General features: G+C 32.5%; 1 protein-coding gene across 3 annotated transcripts in view; it reads right to left on the bottom strand.

The window, feature by feature from the left end:
* Nucleotides 1-23,100, bottom strand: part of LOC128677700 (thrombospondin type-1 domain-containing protein 4-like) — a 56,605-nt gene that overhangs the window by 25,524 nt on the left and 7,981 nt on the right. The window contains exons 1-7 of one of the 3 annotated variants that reach the window (XM_053758724.1): nucleotides 20,340-20,579; nucleotides 17,712-17,922; nucleotides 10,004-10,070; nucleotides 9,552-9,664; nucleotides 4,603-4,723; nucleotides 3,634-3,736; nucleotides 3,073-3,203 (exon numbers count right to left, since the gene is read on the bottom strand). In XM_053758724.1, the coding sequence (XP_053614699.1) occupies nucleotides 3,073-3,203; nucleotides 3,634-3,736; nucleotides 4,603-4,723; nucleotides 9,552-9,664; nucleotides 10,004-10,070; nucleotides 17,712-17,749 (573 nt within the window). In that variant the 5' untranslated portion in view covers nucleotides 17,750-17,922; nucleotides 20,340-20,579. Of the gene's footprint in view, nucleotides 1-3,072; nucleotides 3,204-3,633; nucleotides 3,737-4,602; nucleotides 4,724-9,551; nucleotides 9,665-10,003; nucleotides 10,071-17,711; nucleotides 17,923-20,339; nucleotides 20,580-23,100 lie in introns of those variants that run through there. The other 2 variants (XM_053758727.1, XM_053758726.1) reach the window with 2 other exon arrangements.

Genomic DNA, 23,100 nt, shown 5'->3' on the forward strand with positions numbered 1-23,100 from the left:
TTTATACGTCCATGTGAAAACATATGTTTATGTTATACTTCGCTCTCCGACCCTTGAAAATAAAATAAAATAAATAAAGAAAACCGAAAAATATTAATTACCCAAAGTACCTAACAAACTGAAATAAATATTTCGCCAATGCGGAAGTCATATTTTACTATGATAATTAAATAGTTTCAATTTGAATTCAAGTCGTGACAAACGACAGTGCCAACGGGAATATATATCCATGGATCAATTAGTCAGATCATCGGATTTTCTAGGGAAAACCGTATTATTCTGGTCACGAGCCGGTGTCGCAAATCTCAGCATTAGCTTTCCACGTAAACGAGGAGCGAATGCCGGATTTTACAACTATCTCAGAGCCGACTGTAGCCTTATTCTGTAATATTATTCATTTGAAAAATTGTTTACCACTACAATTTTTTACTACATTAAAAGTCTTGGATACAGGAAAAGAGGAAGGCCTAGGCTGAGATGGATGGAGAAGAAGAATGGTAAGAGAACACCAAGGATAGGATTGCGTGGAGGAAGTTAGAGGAGGCTTTTGCCCAGCAGTGGGACTTAAACAGCTAAAGTAGGTTTATTTCGCGATAAGAATTGTTTTAATTAATTTTTTGACGTCAAATAGTGATTTACACCATCATTATTTGGAAAAAGAATTTTGAGTTTGAATTACAGAATAAGTGTCCGCCCTCGGCGATGGGTGGCAGCAATCAACAATCTCGCATACCGGCCGGCGGCGCCGGCGCCGGCGTTTGCAGTTACACTAGTTTCACGTCAACTTGTCCAGCTACAACTGTATTCCAAATTCTTATGTATCCACTTTAGGTAAATAGGTACTTTTGTAACAGAGGTAGTCCAAACTAATATTATTATAAACGCGATGGTTTTTCACGTCCTAACTAGACCCATTTTCATCGAATTCGACGTGGATAAAGATTCGAAGCTAAACTTATTTTTAGCCAAGCATCATGGCTGCTCTAGTGGGTGAAAGTATGTACGAAAAGCACACAAGATACTTTCTAAAAAATACTTATGCTTACTCAAATCCCAATTATTTCAAAAAGCAGTCTCCTCAAAACCGATTTCCTAATAGCCAGCCTAATAGCCCAATCGTTTATTATACCTGACAATTGGACTTACCCATAAAGTTAACGAACTGAAAAACATCTAAGAAAAGATTAAAATGCCTATTTATCAATTTAGGTATCGTTATATAACAAATTTCCTACATTATTTGAATATTCAACAACTGTTTATTTACTTAAGCATTTTATGTCTTAACAAACACAATAATGTCTGCTGACAGATTCCAATACATAAATTGAGTTTAATAATTACGATCTCATGTCACAAATTAATGTTTCTTAATATAATTGTGTATTAATTCACAAATTACAAAGAAATAAACTACGCAGAGTGAGGTGGGTTAGTTCAAAGGTGGCGCCATTGAATTTGCAACAGAAGCTTGTTGAATTAAAGTAAAGTCTGTGACGTAGTGTGATACTAGCGAAACATCGTATAGCTCGCATGTTCTTTATACGCCTTTTATTTTTTATTATATTTCTTTTATTTATCATATTATTTATTATACCTTGCATTATGGAATATATACCTGAACTGCTGTATGTTAAGCAGTTTTCTTCATCTTTTCTTGCCTATCTAATACAAACGTATGTATTGAAGTAATGAGGTTTATTTGACATATATTTATAAAATTTTAATCTGAAGTTTTGTTAGTACACGCAATTGTAAATTCCAAAAAAGAATTTCATTCATAATTATTCCAATTGCCACACTTTTACTACAAAAACTTGTAAGTACTTAAGTTCTTACTTCCTTACATATTATATAACAAAGTTCTCTGCTGCGTCTGTCTGTCTGTTTATTGCGGTTTTCACAAATAAATAGTGATTACTGACGAAGAATAAAGTGTATAATTGATTATGTTTTTACCTGAGCGAATTCGGGACGGACCACTTTTAAAGCTATATTTGATAATACAATCTTTAACTGGTGAACAAGTATAAGCCTGAGAACTAAGGTTACGCCAAGAGGTGTTAATAGTATTTATATGGACACCCTTTTATAGTTTATCGTAATTTTGTTTGCGCACTTATGACCTGTGTGCTTAGTGATTGTGTGTTTGTGTATAAAATATTAGGAGTCGTGGAACTCTTGGAGGTCATGGTTTTTATTTATGGTGTTTCATAATCACTCGATTTCTTCTTTTAATTGTTTTTTCTGATAATATTTCTAGTTTTTTGTATCATAAATGTAGTGTGCATGAGCCAAACAAAAGGTTTAAATAATAAAAATTCAATTCAATATTACGTTAGGCATTCCTTCTACTTTTTACTATTTTTGGCCGTAATCGAACACAAATTTAAAAAAAACGTATACATATTTACACTTTACAGCAATCAAAACCAAACTACATCGGAAGCTTTATGTCACAGACACATAATTCATAGGCATGTACATATGTATTAAGAGCATGTGAAGTTTCAATGCTATCTAAATTTAGACTACACTAACCATTGTTTTTGGTTTCACTTGAGTTGTCAAAGATGAATCCACTTTGAATTGATGGCGTCGTAAAAATTGTACAAAGAGTCTTGACAATAAACTTTTGCAGACAGACAGACAAATCATTATCACGCAATAAAAACCAATAAACAAGCTAGTATTTACGATGATGTCCTTGTCAAACCGATTCAATAGTTTATAGTGCGGACTGTTTTCTCAAAGAGATCTCTCATCTCATATTTTATTGTTAGTCGCCAATTATTTAATGGTTACCATATGTAGTATCAACTACAATATATCCCCACCACAGAAGCAAAGGTTCATCACACGGATCCAATAAGTGATTGATATTAGCGATTGGTTTATAACGACTGCAAATATAGTTGCGAAAGCAAGAAGGAGCTGAAGATAATATAGTTTTCATCACCCATCTCGTAAATGATTACTAGCAAAGTTGCTTAACCACCAATATCGCAAGCAGAACGCGCGGACAACTGCGCCACCGAGCTTCTCCGTCAGACCATCAAAAGACAGACCTACCTTACAAGCTCCTTGGACGCAGATGGCTCGGAAACCAGGCCTCGTGCATGGCGTGCCATCTGCCACAAGAGCCAGCGATGCGTAGAACTGTTGACCAAGGGGTCTACAGTTCAAGGTGCAAGGGGAATCACCTGAGGGAGAAATTGATATAAAGATTTCAACATATTTTGGCAGGAGTTATATAAATATTTTGCTATTGCTAGAATTGAAACTGAATGTCTACTACGCCTAATACCAACACGTAATACGTTACTAACATCCACATACTATCTCTTTTTCCCATATCGTGTACGCATCGTGTAAAAAAGAGTACGTGTGGACACAATGACGTGCTTCGTGTTTAATGTTCATGGTAGCCCCCTAGTTCATTCATTACTCTGTGATATTTAAAAATAGATGTAATTTCACATATTCTATACTAATAATGGGGTGTCTTATTTTTTTTTTATTATTGCTTTAAGATGACTTCATGGCGTAACTTTGAAATTTTAGAGTTGCAGTAATAAATGCCACGTCGATTCTGAAATCAAAACAGATAGAACAGATAGATTAAATACTTACCATCAATGTACGGGACCCAGGAGTAGAATCTGCCACGAAACGGTCGCCTGTCGTAGGAAGCACACTGCTCGGCCCTTAAGTCCTTAATGCCACCGACACAAGGCTGAAAATAGAAATACTCGTAAATAAGGATATGCTCCGTTTACACACTATATGTTTAGAAGATTTGAATAAATCACCGATTATAATTTCCGCTCTCAGAATCCTACTACTGTATATCGTTGTCCATATTTCTATTTATAATTTTAAGTCACCTAACACAACATTAGCTAAAATAATATTTATATTGTGTAGTTTTAACTAGCGAAGATGATGATTTCTAGGAAAGTTTTACATGTTAATTAGATGCTCATACAAAGTTGGCAAATCTGGCTTGTTTGTAGTGTATTTCTCAAAATTTAGAAGACAAAGTAAAGAAGAAAATTAATTTATTCAAATAACGACATTCTACTCATAGTTACAGGATATACATACTTACACTAATTTCAAACACGATTCGATTATTTTAACAACAAAAACGGAAGCAATTTTAGCTGCAGTTTTATAATTACATTTCTATAATAATTGGCAGTCATTATGATATGTTTACTCTTTGTTCGGTAAAGTATAAATGTGGCATTAAAAATTATATTATTAAACCAACATAAAAATTGTATTATTCTCTATCTATCTATTTGTTAACAGTACATAATTGAAATACAATAAACACAGACTTTACAAAATATGATAGGAAAATCTGTAAATTAAGGCTTTGTTTCACTACTTTCTGATGATATACCATCTTGTTATAACTACTAGTCAAATAGGTATACCTGAAATTATTTACCAATTAAGGAATAATGAGAGTTGAACGGCTTTTACCGTTCAACCAGTGTGCAGGTTGCCTTGCGACAACATTTCCCTTTGGTGGATAAAAATGATTTGCGAAACTTAACCAAGTGGATTACTATTGATGAATGAATTCCTTACGGTAGTGTTGCACTCGTGATATCTCCTGGCGATGCCTGAACATTCAGCTGTGGTCTGTCTGGTCACCCTCACTGCTGGTTCTGCCTGGCCCACCGTAATATTTGATACGGATGATCTTTTTCTGAAACAAATATATATTTTTTACAATCATTATTATACCTTTACATTATTGTAACCACTATTTCGACTTATATCATATATTTTAATAAGGTAATCAAGTAACAAAATGTATAATCTAGGTAAAATAGATATATTTAGGATCATTAGGATAGCTGTATTATTACAGACTAAAAATAGTCAGTAATAATACAGCTTGATACGAAGATTAGAAGTTGGTTAGAAAGTTCATTTACAAAAAGTATGATATTATAAAAACAAAATGAACCATCATAAAAAAATAATATTTTGTAATAACTTTTATTAACAAGTCATCACCATGAACGTGTCGTCGAACAAATATCTTACTTTGCGGACATTTTAGCAAGTTGTGACGTCACTTGTTCATGTCAAAAATGTGTGATTTTATTTTTGTCATATCTTTGAAAGCATTGTAATTGTTTCACTGGTGTTTCTATCAGTATAAGGGCATTCGAATAGTCATCAAAATAAAAATTTGTCAACTAGTCTATTATGTGAAATTTACTAATAACAAGGTATATCACATACAGTCTAAAAAATCGATTACCTACTTCAAGAGAAGCCGCAGATAAAATACTTAGTAAGAAACATTAATTTATCAATTAAACTACCACTCGTGTACTAATAACCCCAAAAACAAAAAAAAATAGGGCGGTGTAACACAAAAGCTCCTCGTAATGAAATCAAGGTAACAAATAGCTGTACGTTGATCCAATTTACAGAAGTTTAATAGGGCCGGTTTGTATAATTACTGTGAAGTGGATGCAATTGAGTACAACTTAGCCCAGAGTATAGTTGTATTATTATTAAGTGACTATTTTTATTATTGGTGCTTTTTGTATTTGGAATAAAACTAAAGAAAAACATTTCAGAAAATTACCCGTGTTCTGTTTTTCTTTTTACATTAACCATCTCGAACTCAAATGTTAACATCTAATGAACCCATAGTCATCGCAGAAATGGAGTATACATTGGATATAACCCTAACTTGAATATTCATGTTCTTGTAATTGTTAGTTCTAGAAATGAAACGTTTAGAGTAGTCTAATGAAATAATACAAGTAATTTGTGTTTACATATTGAAAATTAATACACAAAATAGTATAGCAATATAATTAGAGAACTATAAAATTAAACCACCATGCATCATAACTACTGCACTCTTAATTAAGTCACCGTTCAAATATTTATTACTTGTTTCTTTATTATTTTTAAATTTAGTATGTATTTGTTTACTATTGCACGCTTACAATGTTAACGTATAAAATATTTATATGGTGTAATGTAATATATTTTATATCATGCTAAAACCTAACATCTAGTTCACTGGAGTATATAAACACCAAAACAGCAAGCACAAGATTTGCAAATAGGTTTCTAAAAAATCTCGATAAAATCAGTTCATCCGTTTGATAGCTACGACGCTACAGACATACAAATACATAGACACGTCAACCTTATTATCATAATATCTGTTTATTTCAGGTCAAAAAGGCTTAGAAACATCTATTCGTTTAGAAAGAGACCAGTTTTTGCCCGCGCTTCACCTAGCTGGTTACGCCTGATTCCTATGCCTTGATATAAGTGGGTATTACAGCCTTTGGCGTGGCTGGCGCCGGGGGTTAATGGTAAATTAATTAACGGAACGATCTAATACGGAAAATGTTTACCGTCAATTTTCTGATTTATCTGTTGATAAAATTGTATCATGGTTTTGTTATGGTGATGCTTATATACTTGATTTTAAAGTATATATTCCGTTAATCATTTTATTAAAATTAAGTGTATTATTATTTACTCGTAGTTCAAAAGGTTCATCAATAATTTCCATATAGATAAAGTTTGGAATATTTATACGCACTTTTTGCATGTTATTGCTTATTAATTTACTTAAATGACTATTAAAATCATCATTAATGTCACCTATAAAATATAGACACTTATTTCATAGCAATCTAATTGAGCTTATCACCAGTTAGCAATTTGGCTTGCAGTAAACCCTGGAAAATATCTGTCCTTCCTTCCTTTTCGAGTGTGTTAATTGCTAACACTGTTATCAGATTTTATTCAAGTCGCTTAAAGGCATCTGACATAACTTTTACTACTATCTACCACGTCTAATGGCAACTTGTGAACACTAAACCGTCAACCAGTGTGCAGGTTTTCTCAACATTTTGAGACGCCTTTCGATTTCCTTCAGCGAACGCAAGTGTGACTAATAATTTACTTAAATGACTATTAAAATCATCATTAATGTCACCTATAAAATATAGACACTTATTTCATAGCAATCTAATTGAGCTTATCACCAGTTAGCAATTTGGCTTGCAGTAAACCCTGGAAAATATCTGTCCTTCCTTCCTTTTCGAGTGTGTTAATTGCTAACACTGTTGTCAGATTTTATTCAAGTCGCTTAAAGGCATCTGACATAACTTTTACTACTATCTACCACGTCTAATGGCAACTTGTGAACACTAAACCGTCAACCAGTGTGCAGGTTTTCTCAACATTTTGAGACGCCTTTCGATTTCCTTCAGCGAACGCAAGTGTGACACTTGTGTCTGATTGGTTTTTAGATACGAACTCATCTAGTACCAGTTAGATTCGAACCTAGGAACTTTTGATCACAAACGGACGGCCTTATCCACTTGACCACCACTGCTTCGTATAATCGAATTATGTAGTTACATGTCCTGACAGGACCCATAAATAGTGATATTTAAATTACCGCAGCCCGAGATCACACTATATTTCATTCCTCCTTTATAGCTCTACATCGTACTAATGAAAAGTACACCGCGACTGTATGAGATTTGATGACAAATGAGGGTCATCCTAATTTGTCCAGGATGCTTTACGGCCGACTATCAGCAGGATGCCTTTGCTTCACGTCTTTAACGAAATTTCACTCCGAAGTAACTACATCCATTAAAATCTTCATAAAATGTATCGATCAATAATATTATTTTAATTCTCTGTATTTTCCAGCATTGTAGTAAAATATTTTGAGTCCATACGGTTTCATATTAATATATTTAACTAACATAACCTTAACTTAAACATTCAGTTAAATGCCCGAGTACTTGTTTTTTATAAATATATCGGTTACTCTTTCCCTATAAATAATGATCGCGATAGTGCCGCGCCTGCTAGCGGCACCCTGCCTAATTAAGAGCGACGGTATTTTGATTACCTACTTATCTACATAACAACGTTCGTATCTGGTCGTATAATCCTTTGAGCATTATCCGTATCTCTGAAACATTTGTTCGATCACGTTCGTAAATTAAACCATATGTTCGATTGATTTTAGTTCGTATTTTGAATAGCTCTAGAACCATAAATATATGCGATCGTTTTGGACGTCTGTTATATGAATGTAATGGTCTGTCGATTCTCTTTTGTTATTGGTTATTATTTGTTTGTTAGGAACAGGACTAAGGATTAATTTTTAATTATGAATGACTATTTTTAATGAGATTCCATCACTATGTTCAACACGATGCGTACATACTAGCTGAAAAAACAATAACGCTTAAGTACGTCAAATTCTTAAAACCTTCTAAACCAAACATGCAGTTATGCAACTTTCTGTTAATACTACCTCTAAATTCCGAACATCTTTCCTTTATTGTAACTCCGAAATTCCCTCATTAGCGTACATGCTAGACAAAAAGTGTGTCTTGTATCGTGAGGGTTCATTAAACGCCTTGGACGTCCGTCAGTCGGTACAAGCCACAGTGCAAGCAATCAATGTCCAGTACAATAACAGCTTGTTAGTTGTTATGCTGTAGGGTCGCTTTTAGCTACATTTATCCGATAAAAACCGTAGGTCGGAAGGGCATACTTAGCCTCTGACCCGCAAGGCACGCTTTACACTTAGGCGAAAAATTACATTTTTATTTTTATTGGAAACAGTTTAGATTGAAAATAAAGGTATCCTTACACATGATGAAATACAAAATTGACTATTTTATTTCAGCATGAAAACATACTTGCAATCAAAGTTATCGCCAGAGATTTTACGAAGTATTCAAAATTACGTAACATTTTGTTGTCATAAAATAAAGATAATCTTTAAGATAATATTCTATCACTTTAATTTGCTAAATAACCATTCATAACTTCCGCGAACATTAATTAGTAACCAGTTTTATATACAACTAACCCAAATAAATAATAATTACTTATAGAGCCAAAACGGCGTTAACAACCTTTATTGAGACATCAATCATTAACACTGTCGATAAAATCTACGAACAAAATAAATTAAGAGGTTATTTAACATAATTCTAGTTCGAAATTTCACTATCTTTCGGGGCATCCGGTAACAAATTACACACGTGATTAATATGATTACTCTCTGACTAAAGTCGTACCGTGTAAACGAGGCCTTAAGCGAATTACTATAATGGCCGTGTAAATGGTAGATGTTTACAATTTTTGCTTTTATATACAACTTATTACAAGGTATTAACTGATGATACCTGCCTCGGAGCTCGTCGGCTTTAGAATTTGTAGCCTTTGAACTTGAAAAGTACGCTATTAACAAATTAGGTACTTATTATACGTTAAAGCCTGAACTTTACTCAAAACAGTGTTCATTTTCTGGTAAAATATAGCGAGTTAATGCCTAGCAAAGTCTATTTTTTTATTAAATTTGTTCTCGAAAAACATTGTATTAATTCAATTGTAGTTATATAGGCAACCTACTAATGGTCTTCTAATCTTTCACAAATTTAATAAATCCCATGTTCTGTTACGAAGTATTTCCCGTAATAGCGTAATACAAAAGAATAATAAATGTATACCTGGGTAAACATTCCCTCTCCTGAATGGCTACTCCCCCACCACAACTCCTGGAGCAAGGACTCCAAGTGCCCCACGAGCTCCATGCATACTCGCCGTCTGAATCCACCACACTCTGTAAAATTAATAAGATATTTTCTTTCATCGTCATCTCTCGGTTATTAGCCTCTCACGAAAACTCCCAAAATATTTTTTTTCAAAAGCTTCTATTGAAAAAATCGTATTTATGAATATGGTTTTATGTATATTTTATAATTTCATTTTTTAATTTACTTTTATATACCCACTTTTATACAGGGTAATTTTTTATTCCCTGCTACAGTAAAAATAAAACAAAAAATATTAAAATATTACAATGAAAGAAGAGCATACAAATTCGGCTTTCCATACTAAGTTCAATCAGCTGATCTGCCAATTTTGTATTTTTTTTTTATTATGAGCGTTAGTTCTTTACCTGTTGTACAGCCATGGTGTTATTGCTAGCTTCCGTATGCAAGATGATATGAATCAGTATAAAAACCCTGAAAAAAAAACAGAATTTTGATATCTCTTTTAATAACCTACTGAATTATTTTATTTTTAGTGCGGTGAATTTCATTTGTCTGTAAGTAACCTCTCCAAACAAATGAATGATTAATAAATAAATTCCCAAGCTTTGAAAACATTTATGTACCTAAACCTAATGTAAGAAAGTTGAATAGGCAAAAAAACTATAAATCCACATAAACCAACCATGCTTACAATCAATATAATAAAGCTAAGTCCAAAATAAATAAAACTCTATTCGACACTTTAATACCATGTTGAAAAGCCTTAAATCGGTGCAATTATCAACTATGTCTGCAAACAATTTGTCTATATGCTTTACACCAGTGATTCCCAACATCCCACGGGACGAGACTGGACACACTTGTTTTTGTGTCAATGATTGTATGGACTTCTATATCACTTTTCAAAATGCGCTGGTTGCCGTGCGGTAGAAAAAGGCTAAGAAGAAGAAAATATCACATCTACTTGTAAGTGCGCCCTTTTTAAGAGTTACATATGTTTTTAAACAGATATTTAAAAATTGAACTTTTTGTTCAAGTCGAAGTGTTATGTTATTTGTTTTATTTTGTTGGATTTAAATAAATGTATATACATATTTATAAATATTCATATCCTATAAAGGTACCCATATAGATACTTTTACTGCTTATGAGGTGAAGAAATCGTTAAATACACATACACGACAGAAACACACAGGAGATATTAATAAATTAAGTGCTAGAAAATAAACAGGTGCTTAATTAATTAATTAAGCGTAGTAATAAAACATAGCGTGTTATTTTATTTTGTAGACAATTACGGCAAGAATAATAACAGCTCCTTATTAGCCTGCTTCATTTATTTATGCTCAGAAGGTACCTATAGAAATGTTAGCTCTTATAAAAGTGAAATAAAGCTATGCTGCGGTTTGAATAAAATATTTCACACCCACTCACGTTTTATTTATCTACTTATTAATGATCATTTTCATCTTTTAAAGTTTGCAAAAATGGGAGATGAGGCACCTCAATGATTTTATTACAACCAGCGTCATCTAGTGCCGGAGGCCTATCCACTTTGTGTCGCTGCGACATCATCGGTGGCGCGGCGCAGTGGAAAGTAAAGTTTGAGAACGACTGTGTGAAACAATGGCGGCTCACGAACAAGGTAATGAGCTAACAAGTTGAACTATTGCCTGAACTTTGGTTAACAAGTGAGGTTTATCGGAAAGCCGGGATGAGACGGTGTGACATAGAACACAGGTTCACTTTGTCTATCCAATTTATTTCACTTTCTTAATTTGAACTTATCAGTGTTAGGGTTGGAAATTACTTGTAATTTTTATTTATTAAATTAAATGTATGTTTTATTTTATTTTTATAACTGCTGTATATAATCATAAATTATTTTATAGGAAGTGTTTAAATAATCTAATAATATTTCGTTACGGTAGGAATAACTTTTCCCAGGTGTCACGCAAATTGCTTTCGAGAAAGTAGTAAGAAATTATACATCCTCAATGATAAGACTTCATAGAATAAATTTCATTGGACTGTTAACGAAGGGCGTAACAACATTTGTTCCAATCACGCGCCTCATAATAGTTTCCGTATAATATCTGGTTTCTAGCGCAATCTATTAAAAGGTGTAATCTAGTAGGGCCCAGCAAGGGGTGGGTTATTATTAAGCTAGTACGGGTTCCAACGACACGATTCATGGCCAACTACAAGTGGTCCAATATCTTCATTTCGTTCAGATAAATTGAGTCAGGTGTTCGTTTGCGGAAGTAATGGCAACGATGATTTATTGAAACAATATCTTAGAGTTAATGGGAACGTTGAGAAAAAGCCTTAGACGAAGAAGTGTATTACAGTTTTCTTTATTGGTGTTGATAGGTTAATATAAATACTATTCTAATATCTATTTAATGTCAATTTTGAAATTTAAACATTGACATTAAATAGTTGCATCTGCTTATGAGAATTAAATTGGGAACTTGATTAACCTCAAACAAATGAACTGATTGTCCTATTAAGGTAAATATTAATTTTCAGTTTTAGTGGCTAACGCAATACTAGTATGAATTGATTAGTTTTGTTTGTTATAATTTCCTAAACAGGTGACAACCCTAAGCGACCAACGCGATATGCGCCCACGCATTTCACACGTTGCGCAATGCATCTCCATTAGGTTTTTAAGGAACATTTCGGACTGCAACCGCTGCACTCCGCATTAACGACCGAGGGACGTATAATGACGTCTTAAGTGCTGTATTAAGTGGTCATCGCCGTTATTTTTATGACTAACTCGTCTGCTCCTATGAGAATATGGAGATGACGTATTCGCTGCATATATAAGATATAAAATATGTGGGCTTGTTTTTATTAGCAATGCCTCTTCTTTAAATCTTGAATATGTTTAAAAGATGCGAAGTTAACTTTTATTAATTCAAATTACTTTCTTCTTTAACAAAAGTCTTAAATATTTAGTTAGAAAAACCTGTGTGGGTGTATTTTTGAGAATTTCGATCACCATCAATGTTTGATGAATCCCGCTCTATCGATACATTGACATACAGTAAATAACTTTTTTTAAAAATTAATCTTAGTAAAGTATAATTAATAAAACCTGAATACCCACAATGGTACAGCTCTTGAAATCATGTTGACCAAGTAGACTAGTAAACATAACACTTTATTCAAATAACGGGTAAGGGAGTGTTGCACCGTCAACTTTGACGTTAAATTTAACATGCGCAGAAAAAGGCAAAGTAAGCCATTTTGTCTGAACGTCAAAATTAGACTTTGCAACTCACCTCAAGAAACTCACCTTTGCTTCATGTGTAATTTGATTTTCCTGTATCTACCTAAGTAAGAAAACGTTTTGAACACTTTACGCTGCTAAATTGACAGAAAATGTTTTGGCTCTAGCACCTTAATTGCCCACATTCAACCAGCGTGCACGACTTTTACTCTTTTTCTGAACTTTCGTGCTCAATTGGTGTGATGTGTGTCAGTTTTTCTGTAGGTCACTTGTAAGTTTTTTATATACTTAGTATATTTACATTTTTTAAAACGATATACATACATTTTAATTATTTTTTTTATTACGAAAGGAAGTACCTAAGATATCTATATGAGTTTGATTTGAATTAAGTTCATATACTCTGGTTGTCCATACATTTCTTAGAATATTCATTACATTTCCTACTATTACTATTTTTATACTATACTTATTTTTTTACTTCGACTTGATATAACATCAGTATAATTTAAGTCATAAATCTACCTACTTAAGATTATAAACAAGTACAGGTATATAAGTGCAAGTTTGATATTTAACCGAAAATAAACACATAGATAACATAATTGGATTAACATAACAGGTCGCCCGTGGCATCAAATAAATCGAAATTAGGGTTCCCACCAAGTTTTATTATCACACCTTATTTTCAGTCCCTGTTATTTACAATATTAGTATAGAGTAAAATTATTTATTAATAAAAGAGAGAAAAAAGTGTTTTTTGAATGAATAAGAATTTATTAAAAGTTTGACCACTGAATATAATATTCACAAAAATATGTACCTATTTATTTCAATGACATATTTGAATTAGAAACTTCCTTGGCTTCTTTCCTCATTCGTAATCAATGAATAGTGTTTATCTCCAAAGGTGGTTTGTTCTAAGTATTAATATTTCAAAATTACAGACAAACTTTGCCGTTATATCCCATAGTTTCCTTTACCAATAAATACCTTTACCAGTAAATAAATATCGTTAAAATATAAGTTTTATAAATAAAATCACCCAGACTTCATCTAATAACAAAAAATTTTCGCGGTTACAATATTATTACGTGAAAATTGACAGCCCTATTCTATTTCCAGGATGAGACCGAAGTCGACATTTTGAAAATAAACTGCGTGAAGTGAGACACATTGTATCGTCTCAACACAGCCTAGGGCGCCTCGTTTAGATTGACTCGTTCAGGCCACATGTTTATTAAAATACACATTCTTTGAAAATAACTTCCCTATACTATCTATCTCAAGATTCTCACGTGAAGAATCATGTAAATAGGTACCTAACTAACCGTTTTTTTTTATTTGTACTAAGAACCATCAAAATTAATTTAAATTTAGAAGTAATTTTAAAAATATGCAATACGACGGTAATTATATCTCGAATATTGAATTGAATTATAAATAATTTTGAATATTTAGCTATACCTATTTAAAAAATATATTTTTAGGTCGCTGAGCCAACGAAGTAATTATGCTTTTATGCTCCACTATTCCATCAAAACATACTGCTTTACGGAAAATATGCAAACGGGAAACAACTTTTTGCCTATAACTTTATCCCGCTTCGTTAGCCATAATAAGACATCAGCAAAATGGATGTTCCGCAAACACGGCTGTCGTACAATTACGCTATCAATGCAATATGAATAGTTATAATCTAACATTGCCAAGTACTGTTAATGCGGTAAGCTTGGAAATGCAGCTGTGGGTCTGGTACTACTAGACCTCCATAATTCGATCCTACCGTGTAAAATGTACTGTTGGATCTCTCATCAAAAACCTGGTGGGTAAAATCAATTTTGAACATCGTATCTGACGGTAAGGTCAGTCAAAATTGAGACCAATACGTCAATACGTAAATCAATATATTGAGTTAAATATTTTGTAATTACTTGTACAAATAACTGTTATGTATAAATCGTTCATACTTATTAGGAATAGCCCCAGAACTCCTGAAAGTTTCAGGGTAAAATACAAATAAAGCATGCGAATAAAAAAGTAGATTATAACATTTTATGTCGAACAACGATCGAAAATTTGATTAATCTCGTGACTCATCAAAATTTGTACACATTTGCTTCAATTAATAGTCAAACCATCAAATTAAAATTTGCATAGCTCGCTAGAGGCTATAAATATTTTTGTCACAACAATCAAAGATCAGAAGCAGACAGTTTATTTTTTTAAGTCACCGTTACGCTGACGGTTCACAACGTCCAGTCAGGACTAGAGAATAACAGAACTCACTCTTGACCTTATTTTTTTTTATCCTGACTCTGCTCTACGGTGAATGAGCACGTAATTTCTGTTTACATTTCCGTGAGGAGCTTCAAGTAGTCATGAGAAAAAGGTTTACCGTTTGAGTTCACACAAAAATATTTATTGTGGACAAATGTTTCTGTAGCCGACATTGTGTATGCAATTAGTACATTGTGTACCTTGTCAGAGACCACGTGCACGTGTTCGACATTCAAATTTTGCTGTTATTCAAAGAATTCCCTTTTCTATTTATTTTTCTTTTTTTAATCTAACGGCCAGTTTTTAAAGCGGCTAATTTGATTCGTTTGCTTACACATTACTTTTCGTAATGAGAAGCTTTGCCAGGAAATGAAATAAGGTGTACCTATTTTAAAATAACTTTTCTATGTTCTTAAGACCAAAATGGAAAGTATAAGTACTATGTCTAACCAGATTGACCGCACTTATCTACTCCCACAAAAACTCACTTAATATCGCCTTCTTTTAAACCTCGCCTAGTTTGGATAATTCAATATTTGTGTTGATATTTCGCTGTGTACTATGAATTAGAGGCTAATGTTGTAAGTACTTGTGACTAATTGTCTCGTATAGCTTTTACTTTGTAACCAAAAGTAAGTAGAATAGCGATTAATTTTGTTGGTATATTTTCATACCTATGAATTATACAATATATATTATAATTAGCATGCAGAAGAGAAAATAACAGTGCGAGGAAAATGAAGAGGTTATGTGAACTCAGTCTTGAATAATAAACAAAACCACTGTTACATTACGTAATTTTGTGCTAAAGTTTACAACGACACTTAACTCATTTACGAATACTAACATCAACATGTCCACAAAATACCGCTTCGCAACGTTGAGCTTGCAACTAAATGGAAATTATAGAGAATGTTTGCAAGGAAAATGTTCGTAGTTCGGTCTTAGCAGATCAATGAATGCCTCTGCTTTGACAAGTTTTTTCGACGATTTTTGACTAGAGTAACTGAATATTCGATTTCAAGAATAACTCTTATACAGGTAAGCGAAGATCTAAATGAAAAAAATGGAAATCCAAGGATGGGAATTATATGCATTAATACTATTCAAACAGCTTCCGAATAAAACCATACGAAAAATATAATGCTTATAATATTAATATACCTGGAAGGAAATTCTTCGCTTGATTACATGAATAAATTAGCCGATTCTATTGTTAGTTTGAAAATTGCGCGGTGATGCTCAAATCAAAAAATCGATTGTTTAAAAATATTAACTTCCAAATTCAAAGCCTTAAAAGTCGAACGCGGAAATGGCCGCATCCGTAGAAAAGAACTACGTGCTTTTTGCTAGATCTATGCAAGTACTCCAAGTACTCATACAACACGACTGACAATGCCGTCTACTGTAAAACATCAAAATGAAATAGTACCGCCATTCAAATAAGTGGCTCGTAAAGTTACTGTGTGATTTATTACATATTGAGTTATTGTACGAGTCCACACGAAACACTTTCACTGGACATTTAAGTACAAAAAAGGAATTAAAATTGTAGATATATATATCTGTCCTTATAAGGTCAGCATGCATCGGGGACATTCGCAGGTCAGGGTATGTAAATAAATAATATCGTATTTTCTTTTCAGTTTATTATTTTTTTTCTAATGACAATGTAGAAAAAGAAAATTTACATGATCTCGAAAAGTCATCAGTGACTTAAGAAAGGTCTTAAAAAAATCCTTTCATTCATCCCAAACAACTGATGAAGTCGCATACAAAATCTATTATATTTTTAATATAATTATATCTGTCAGTTTTCCGCTTTACACGCTCTGCGTCCTTAATTGATTTAAGTACCTATGAGTATTTATTAATTAAAAAAAAGAACTCTTATAGAACAGCAAGACAAGAATAATATAATATTTTTTATCAGTACATACGCTCCTAGTTAAAAAATGGCGCTATAAAATAATTAAGTCCGTCACAACAAGAACGTTTTTATGGATGTGGTCATTCTATGAATACGTAAAATTGTCCCAATCAGAGTAATCAGTGCCCGACATACTTTTTGTTAATTAACTAGCTAGATTGTTTTATTCAAATTGCCTGAGACTTCGAGTGTGTTTAATGAAACATCTGCAGCACTGTAATAAAAAGCAAATTAAAAACATTGTAATTATAAATAAGTGAATTTGCAAATTATACAACACAACAATATCCTACTAATAGTATTATAAATGCGAAAGTTTGTGAGAATATGAGTATGTATGTATGTTTGAATGAATTATGAATTGTCCTGACATAAAAATTTGGTACACGGGTATAGGGTACTTTTTACTCTGAAATTCCCACGTGAGCGAAGCCTCGGGGCGCAGCTAGTACGTGCATACATACTAAGTAGTCAGATATTGCACCTTGCGTAGACCCTTTATGCGAAGTTTCAAGTTAATATTATAAACAATTCTTTCTTTCTTTCACATATAGTATAACCCAAAGTACCATGTTCTACTTCGTACATATATAAATATTTTGTAACACCGTGCACTATAATAAAACCATATGTAGAATGCAATTAAGGACAATTAACTTACCAAAAATGCTTTTTGAAAAACATGTGTTTCATCTCCATTTTTCTTCACTATATCCTAAACTTAATCTTAATTTTGTCCATTTTATTAATTAGGTCAACAATTGTGCATCTTTGGATTAGTGACTGTTATTATTACGTCACTCCACGAATAATCATTTTGCCGTATCAAGATTTTAATTCACTGCAAGCAGAATTGCACCATATTCGTACATCTGAAACAAATAATTTTCAAGTTTTGTAAAAGTTTGTTTAAATAAGGACTATTATCTATGTAGACATATTCATATAGAAAAAAATACATATGTCGACTACACACTATCGTCCAACTTAGATAGGTGCCGACGCGAATGCACGAACAATGCGTAGTTGGTATAAGAGCTTTTATTTACCGCAAGGAAAAACCAAAACCAAACGAAACCGCAAAATTTTGCGAACTGTTTTGTGACAGTATGGAGCCTATGTTAAAATTAGACTTTGAGTCTTCAGAGACATAACAGTAAACTTAACTAGATGAAGATATTTAATTATGTGATTTTTTAATCAACTTTACGACAACCATTGACTACAACCGACCAGAAACCAACTATGCCGAGAGCAATCTTCATGTTACGCAACATCCCGGGTATCAACATCCAAGCAGCACCATAAACAATATCAAACAAATCTTAAGAGTCACATATTCTCTCTGGATTAAGAGCAGGTCTTTATAAGCCTCGTACCAAATGAACTCTAATTCGGAAACTGGAAAGCGGAACTTCTAAGATTGGAAGCAAACACGACGTATGTACGTGAGAAACACTGACTCATTCTACTTTGGTATGTGCACTGTTTTCCACAAATTATAGGGTCATAGGGCCTAATTTGTTTACTTTCACTTACGTTTCTAACTATCTCAATATTATAACATATAACTGAAAAGTTAAGTGAAACGGTGGTGGTCAAAGGTTAAGATAGCCGCCTGAAATGTGTCTCAGGTTCGAATCCTACTCTCTAGAAAGTGAAAAAGAAAGGTATGGGAGTTTGGAATTTAGGAAATAATCAGGCAGGCGGCCGGTTGTAAAATCACAACAGAAACTTCACACTTTTAAGGTATTTTTTTACGCTGACACCGAGCTTCGCGGCATCACAGCCACGAACACAATCGGGAACAAGAGATGAGAGAGAAAAGGAAGGAAATAATTATTATTCTGCATGGAGATCAAGAGAAGCAGCGTAAATCATTTAGGTACCACATTAGGTACATAATTTAAATAATTATTACGTATGATTTTGGGAAATGCCTGAGGCTATTGCACAATCTGTTAAGTACTTAGTGGTATAATTTGTAGCTCAGGATGCGATTAGTATTTCCGCTCATTGACAGATATTTATATTTTAAGAAGCTATTAAAAATAAAAATTAATAAGTACCAGGCAAATTATTTAAACATTCTGACATGTTGGACTTTGTTACTTAAGTATATAACGGAATAAACTTTTTGATTTTTATTTCTGTCTGGCTGTTTTTAAACGTCAAATTAAGCTGAGCTTAATAAAAAGAAGCTATTTCTTTAGTAATATTTCTTATATCTACATATTTTAAAATGTATTTCACGTGGTCTGAAAAGTAGGGATGGCGACGACCGTACGAAATGGTGACAAAAAAGTGAGAAAGCGGACCCTGGGCTCCGACGCTCAACGGCTGTGGAAGTAAGCGGGAACACGCTCAGATGAGAGACAGATTACACATCAAATTATAATACAATTTTGCATTCGCAGTAGACATATACCTTAAAATTCTGTACCATTTTTTCGGCACGAACATAACATTATCTTGACAAAGTCAATAAAAAAAGTAAATACAAGAAAGCAGTTACCAAACTATTACAACACGGCACTGTGTCAGTATGTTATAGCAACCTCAAGCAACCTGTTATCTTACAGACAAACAATGACTTTAAATAGTTTGTGACACTTTAGGCCTAACTTACTTCACTGTATACTTAGCTCAGAAACCCAAAGTCTGATAGAGAGGGAAAAACTTTCGCTGATGTTCAATTACGAACAGAAATTTTTGATAATCGTAAAAATCATGTCAAAGGCCTATAAGCGATTAATATAAAATCTGACACTAGTGTTAGCAATTAACACACTCGCGAAACTAAGATTTAGTCACAGAATCAAAATTGCTTGTTCCTGTACTAGAAATCTCTATATTCAACGACAACAATTAATATTTTTTTTTTTGTCAAAAAAATCAATTATAACGGTCAGGAAAATAAACCTGAAAGACTGAAACTAAATAAACTAACACCACATATTGCAATACAAAATCAAAATATGTATCTAGCTCGATATTAATTATTTCGTCAAAAACTTGAATTACTTATATGTATATCAACACATAAACGAGATGAGTGTTTACAATGATGTCGTATAAAACCATTGATAATTATGCAACAAGTAAATATACTCACAATCCAATTATTTTGACAAAATGAAAAATAACATGAAAATACGATATGACAAGACGTCGGAAACAAATCACATATCACGGCAAACCTGTAACGATTTGTTGATTTGATTTAATATAAATTACAATTATTAATTATCGCATGCACAATGTACTTCAACTTTTATTGTTTACCTACCTATAAATTAGGTAACTTTCAGCCAAAAACACAAAGTTATCACAAATGGAAATTCACGCCAATTTTAATTTTTCCAATCAACAGACACGAGTCACGGTGGAATTTCTTAAGAAAAAAAAGTAAAATGTTCTCTATTCAAATTTAAAATATTCAAATAAGGCGCGCGCACCTTTGAAGGGCATTCCCGCGGGCATGCGCGTGGCCGTATGTATGACCGTGTGTGTTGCCTTCGGCAGACTGGACATTACACGCTTCCATGTCTTCCAAAGTGGAACATGGTGAGAAGTACATAACATTATCACATATCTCCCAGGAAGACGTCGCAAAAAATGTATGAATAATAAACAACATTATAATTTAAACATCAATAAAAATAATATTGATAGTAATCAAATCACATTTTTCTACATGTTAAAAACAATCCTAGAAGTATCCTAGTAGGTATTAGAAACAACGTAAATTTTTCATGAGTCATAAAGTGTTTCTAATTACTTTTGAAGAAATAATTTATTATGATATGGATATTTATTAAAATTTTAAAAAATGATCAATACATAATTACGTAGATACATAAAATACCATCTATTTTTGAGAAAATCCATTTAGAAATATTTTTAAGCTACTTCTCTTACTAATAAGAACCTGCAATAAAGTTTAATTATGTTAAACCAAATCCTAGCCTCAATTTTCAACCATTGTCTATTTAAACATTGATAGATATTAATTGATATAAATTTCGTAAATAATAACGATTTTTTATCTGCATCGCAAATCGTTTATCATTCAATTGTTAAGAGAACATTAGTGTCGATATCGATCTTGGATTGATTTATTCAGGGATATGACCTAAGTTGCTAACTGAAAACAAACAGGCATTCAGATATTTCAAATCGTTAGAGCGCATGAGATATAGCCATTGTCAAAAATTAATCGAACGTGTATGAATCCATTCATTAAAACAGTTTATAAACCTGCCGTGCCCGCAACTCCGCCCGCGGCAATTTGTATCAGGCGCGTTGGATACTAACTTTCACCCCCCATTTTCTGTATGTGTATGGTAGAAATTTGAAAAGGAAGAAGACATTTGAAAAGCATTTTTTTTTTTTAAATAGGTTAATCGGTTTAGATGTGAAAGCGTAACAGACCGACAGATTTTTGCATTTATAATCTTACTACTTGCCTCCAGTGTCTCCGATCCTATAAATATTTAAATAACTACATGTTTAGGTATATGTACATACTGCTATTTAGAAACTTATTAGATCATACCAGACAATTTATTTTTGTAATATTGAATTCGAGTAAATTAATAAAGACTGTAGTATTATAAATAATAAATAAAGAAATAAGAAATAAAAAAGAACATACCTATTTAAAATAATAATTTAAAACTTTCATTTTACTAACTTTATAATTTAATAGATGCATTGAATCTAAATATGTTGTGTTTGTTTTTGCCACTTCATTAAGTCCTTACTCTTAATATATTGATATTCATTTTATTACTTAAACAACTATTTGCATTAATAAATTTTGGCATTTATTTAAATATCTCTTAAGGCCATTGGCATGAAGATTTAAATTAAAGTGCTCGCTTCGTTGATTTTATGATCAACAGACATATTTAGAATAGGCGCGGTTAATATCTAGTCGGAATCAAGTAGGCACGAAACATATTTAGCAAATTGTTAAATACTTTTTTACTGATTATGTGAACATTACGCTTACAAAATATAGTTTTATTTTATTTCTTTTTTTGTGCAAATAAAACTAAAAGCAGCATAAATTATAACTTACACAAGAAAAACAGCGGACTCATTATCTCATATATGCAGGTACGATCTTGTACTGTCAACTTGCACAATTCTGAATTTGAATTCATTCAAAATTCAGAATAAAATTATTGGGTCATGAGACGTTAATAATTCGAACCTACCTATATGATTCTTAATTTATAGATACTAAACATGTGAATAATCATAAAATCATTTAACTTATAAGGTTATAATTACAATAAAAAGAAACCTATTTATTATTCAAATATCATGACTTAACAAAATTTCATGGCTATCATGCCCAAGAAAAATTCGATCAATTCCTTGAACGTTCTTTGTGTTCTCAGAATATGCCATAAAATTTCTAAACTGGAGGTATTCAGCCGTTATACAGCTAGTGAGCTATTCATTGCCACTTATGTCACTATAGGTGGTCTGCGTCTCCTTCGGTATAGGCATTTGTCGCTCCACTATAAAACACTAAAAGTATTATATCGCCCACTTTGTTTTTCTGTCGCTCCATTAAACAAATAAATAGAGCTGAAGTTATGGACACCATTTACAGTTACGGTTAATGTCAATGAGTGAGTCTAATCTAGCTTTATCAAGTGCTTATGGTGACAATGGTGATGAGCCACATACACATAAAACATGGGAGTATCCTTAGATGAAATACCCTATTTGTTTACTGATATACGTAAATTAAATACGTAATATTTTTAAACATAATATTTATATAATAGTTGGGATTGAATACCACGTGACTTTCGGTATAAAAATTATATTACAAACTCGCTATTCCAGTTTCCTACTTATTTTTGAAATAAACTCAGAGTACAATTATTTAAAACCTTTGACATTTAGAATATTATAAGGATGGATTATTATATATACATAATACAAATCTAGTAATTATAATTGAAAAATCAAATGAATAACGCGTGAAAAAAGAAAGCTCAGTTAGTCGAGGTTCTAGTATTTATCTA

This window comes from Plodia interpunctella, chromosome 18 (assembly GCF_027563975.2).
Source record: "Plodia interpunctella isolate USDA-ARS_2022_Savannah chromosome 18, ilPloInte3.2, whole genome shotgun sequence".
Classification (NCBI taxonomy): domain Eukaryota; kingdom Metazoa; phylum Arthropoda; class Insecta; order Lepidoptera; family Pyralidae; genus Plodia; species Plodia interpunctella.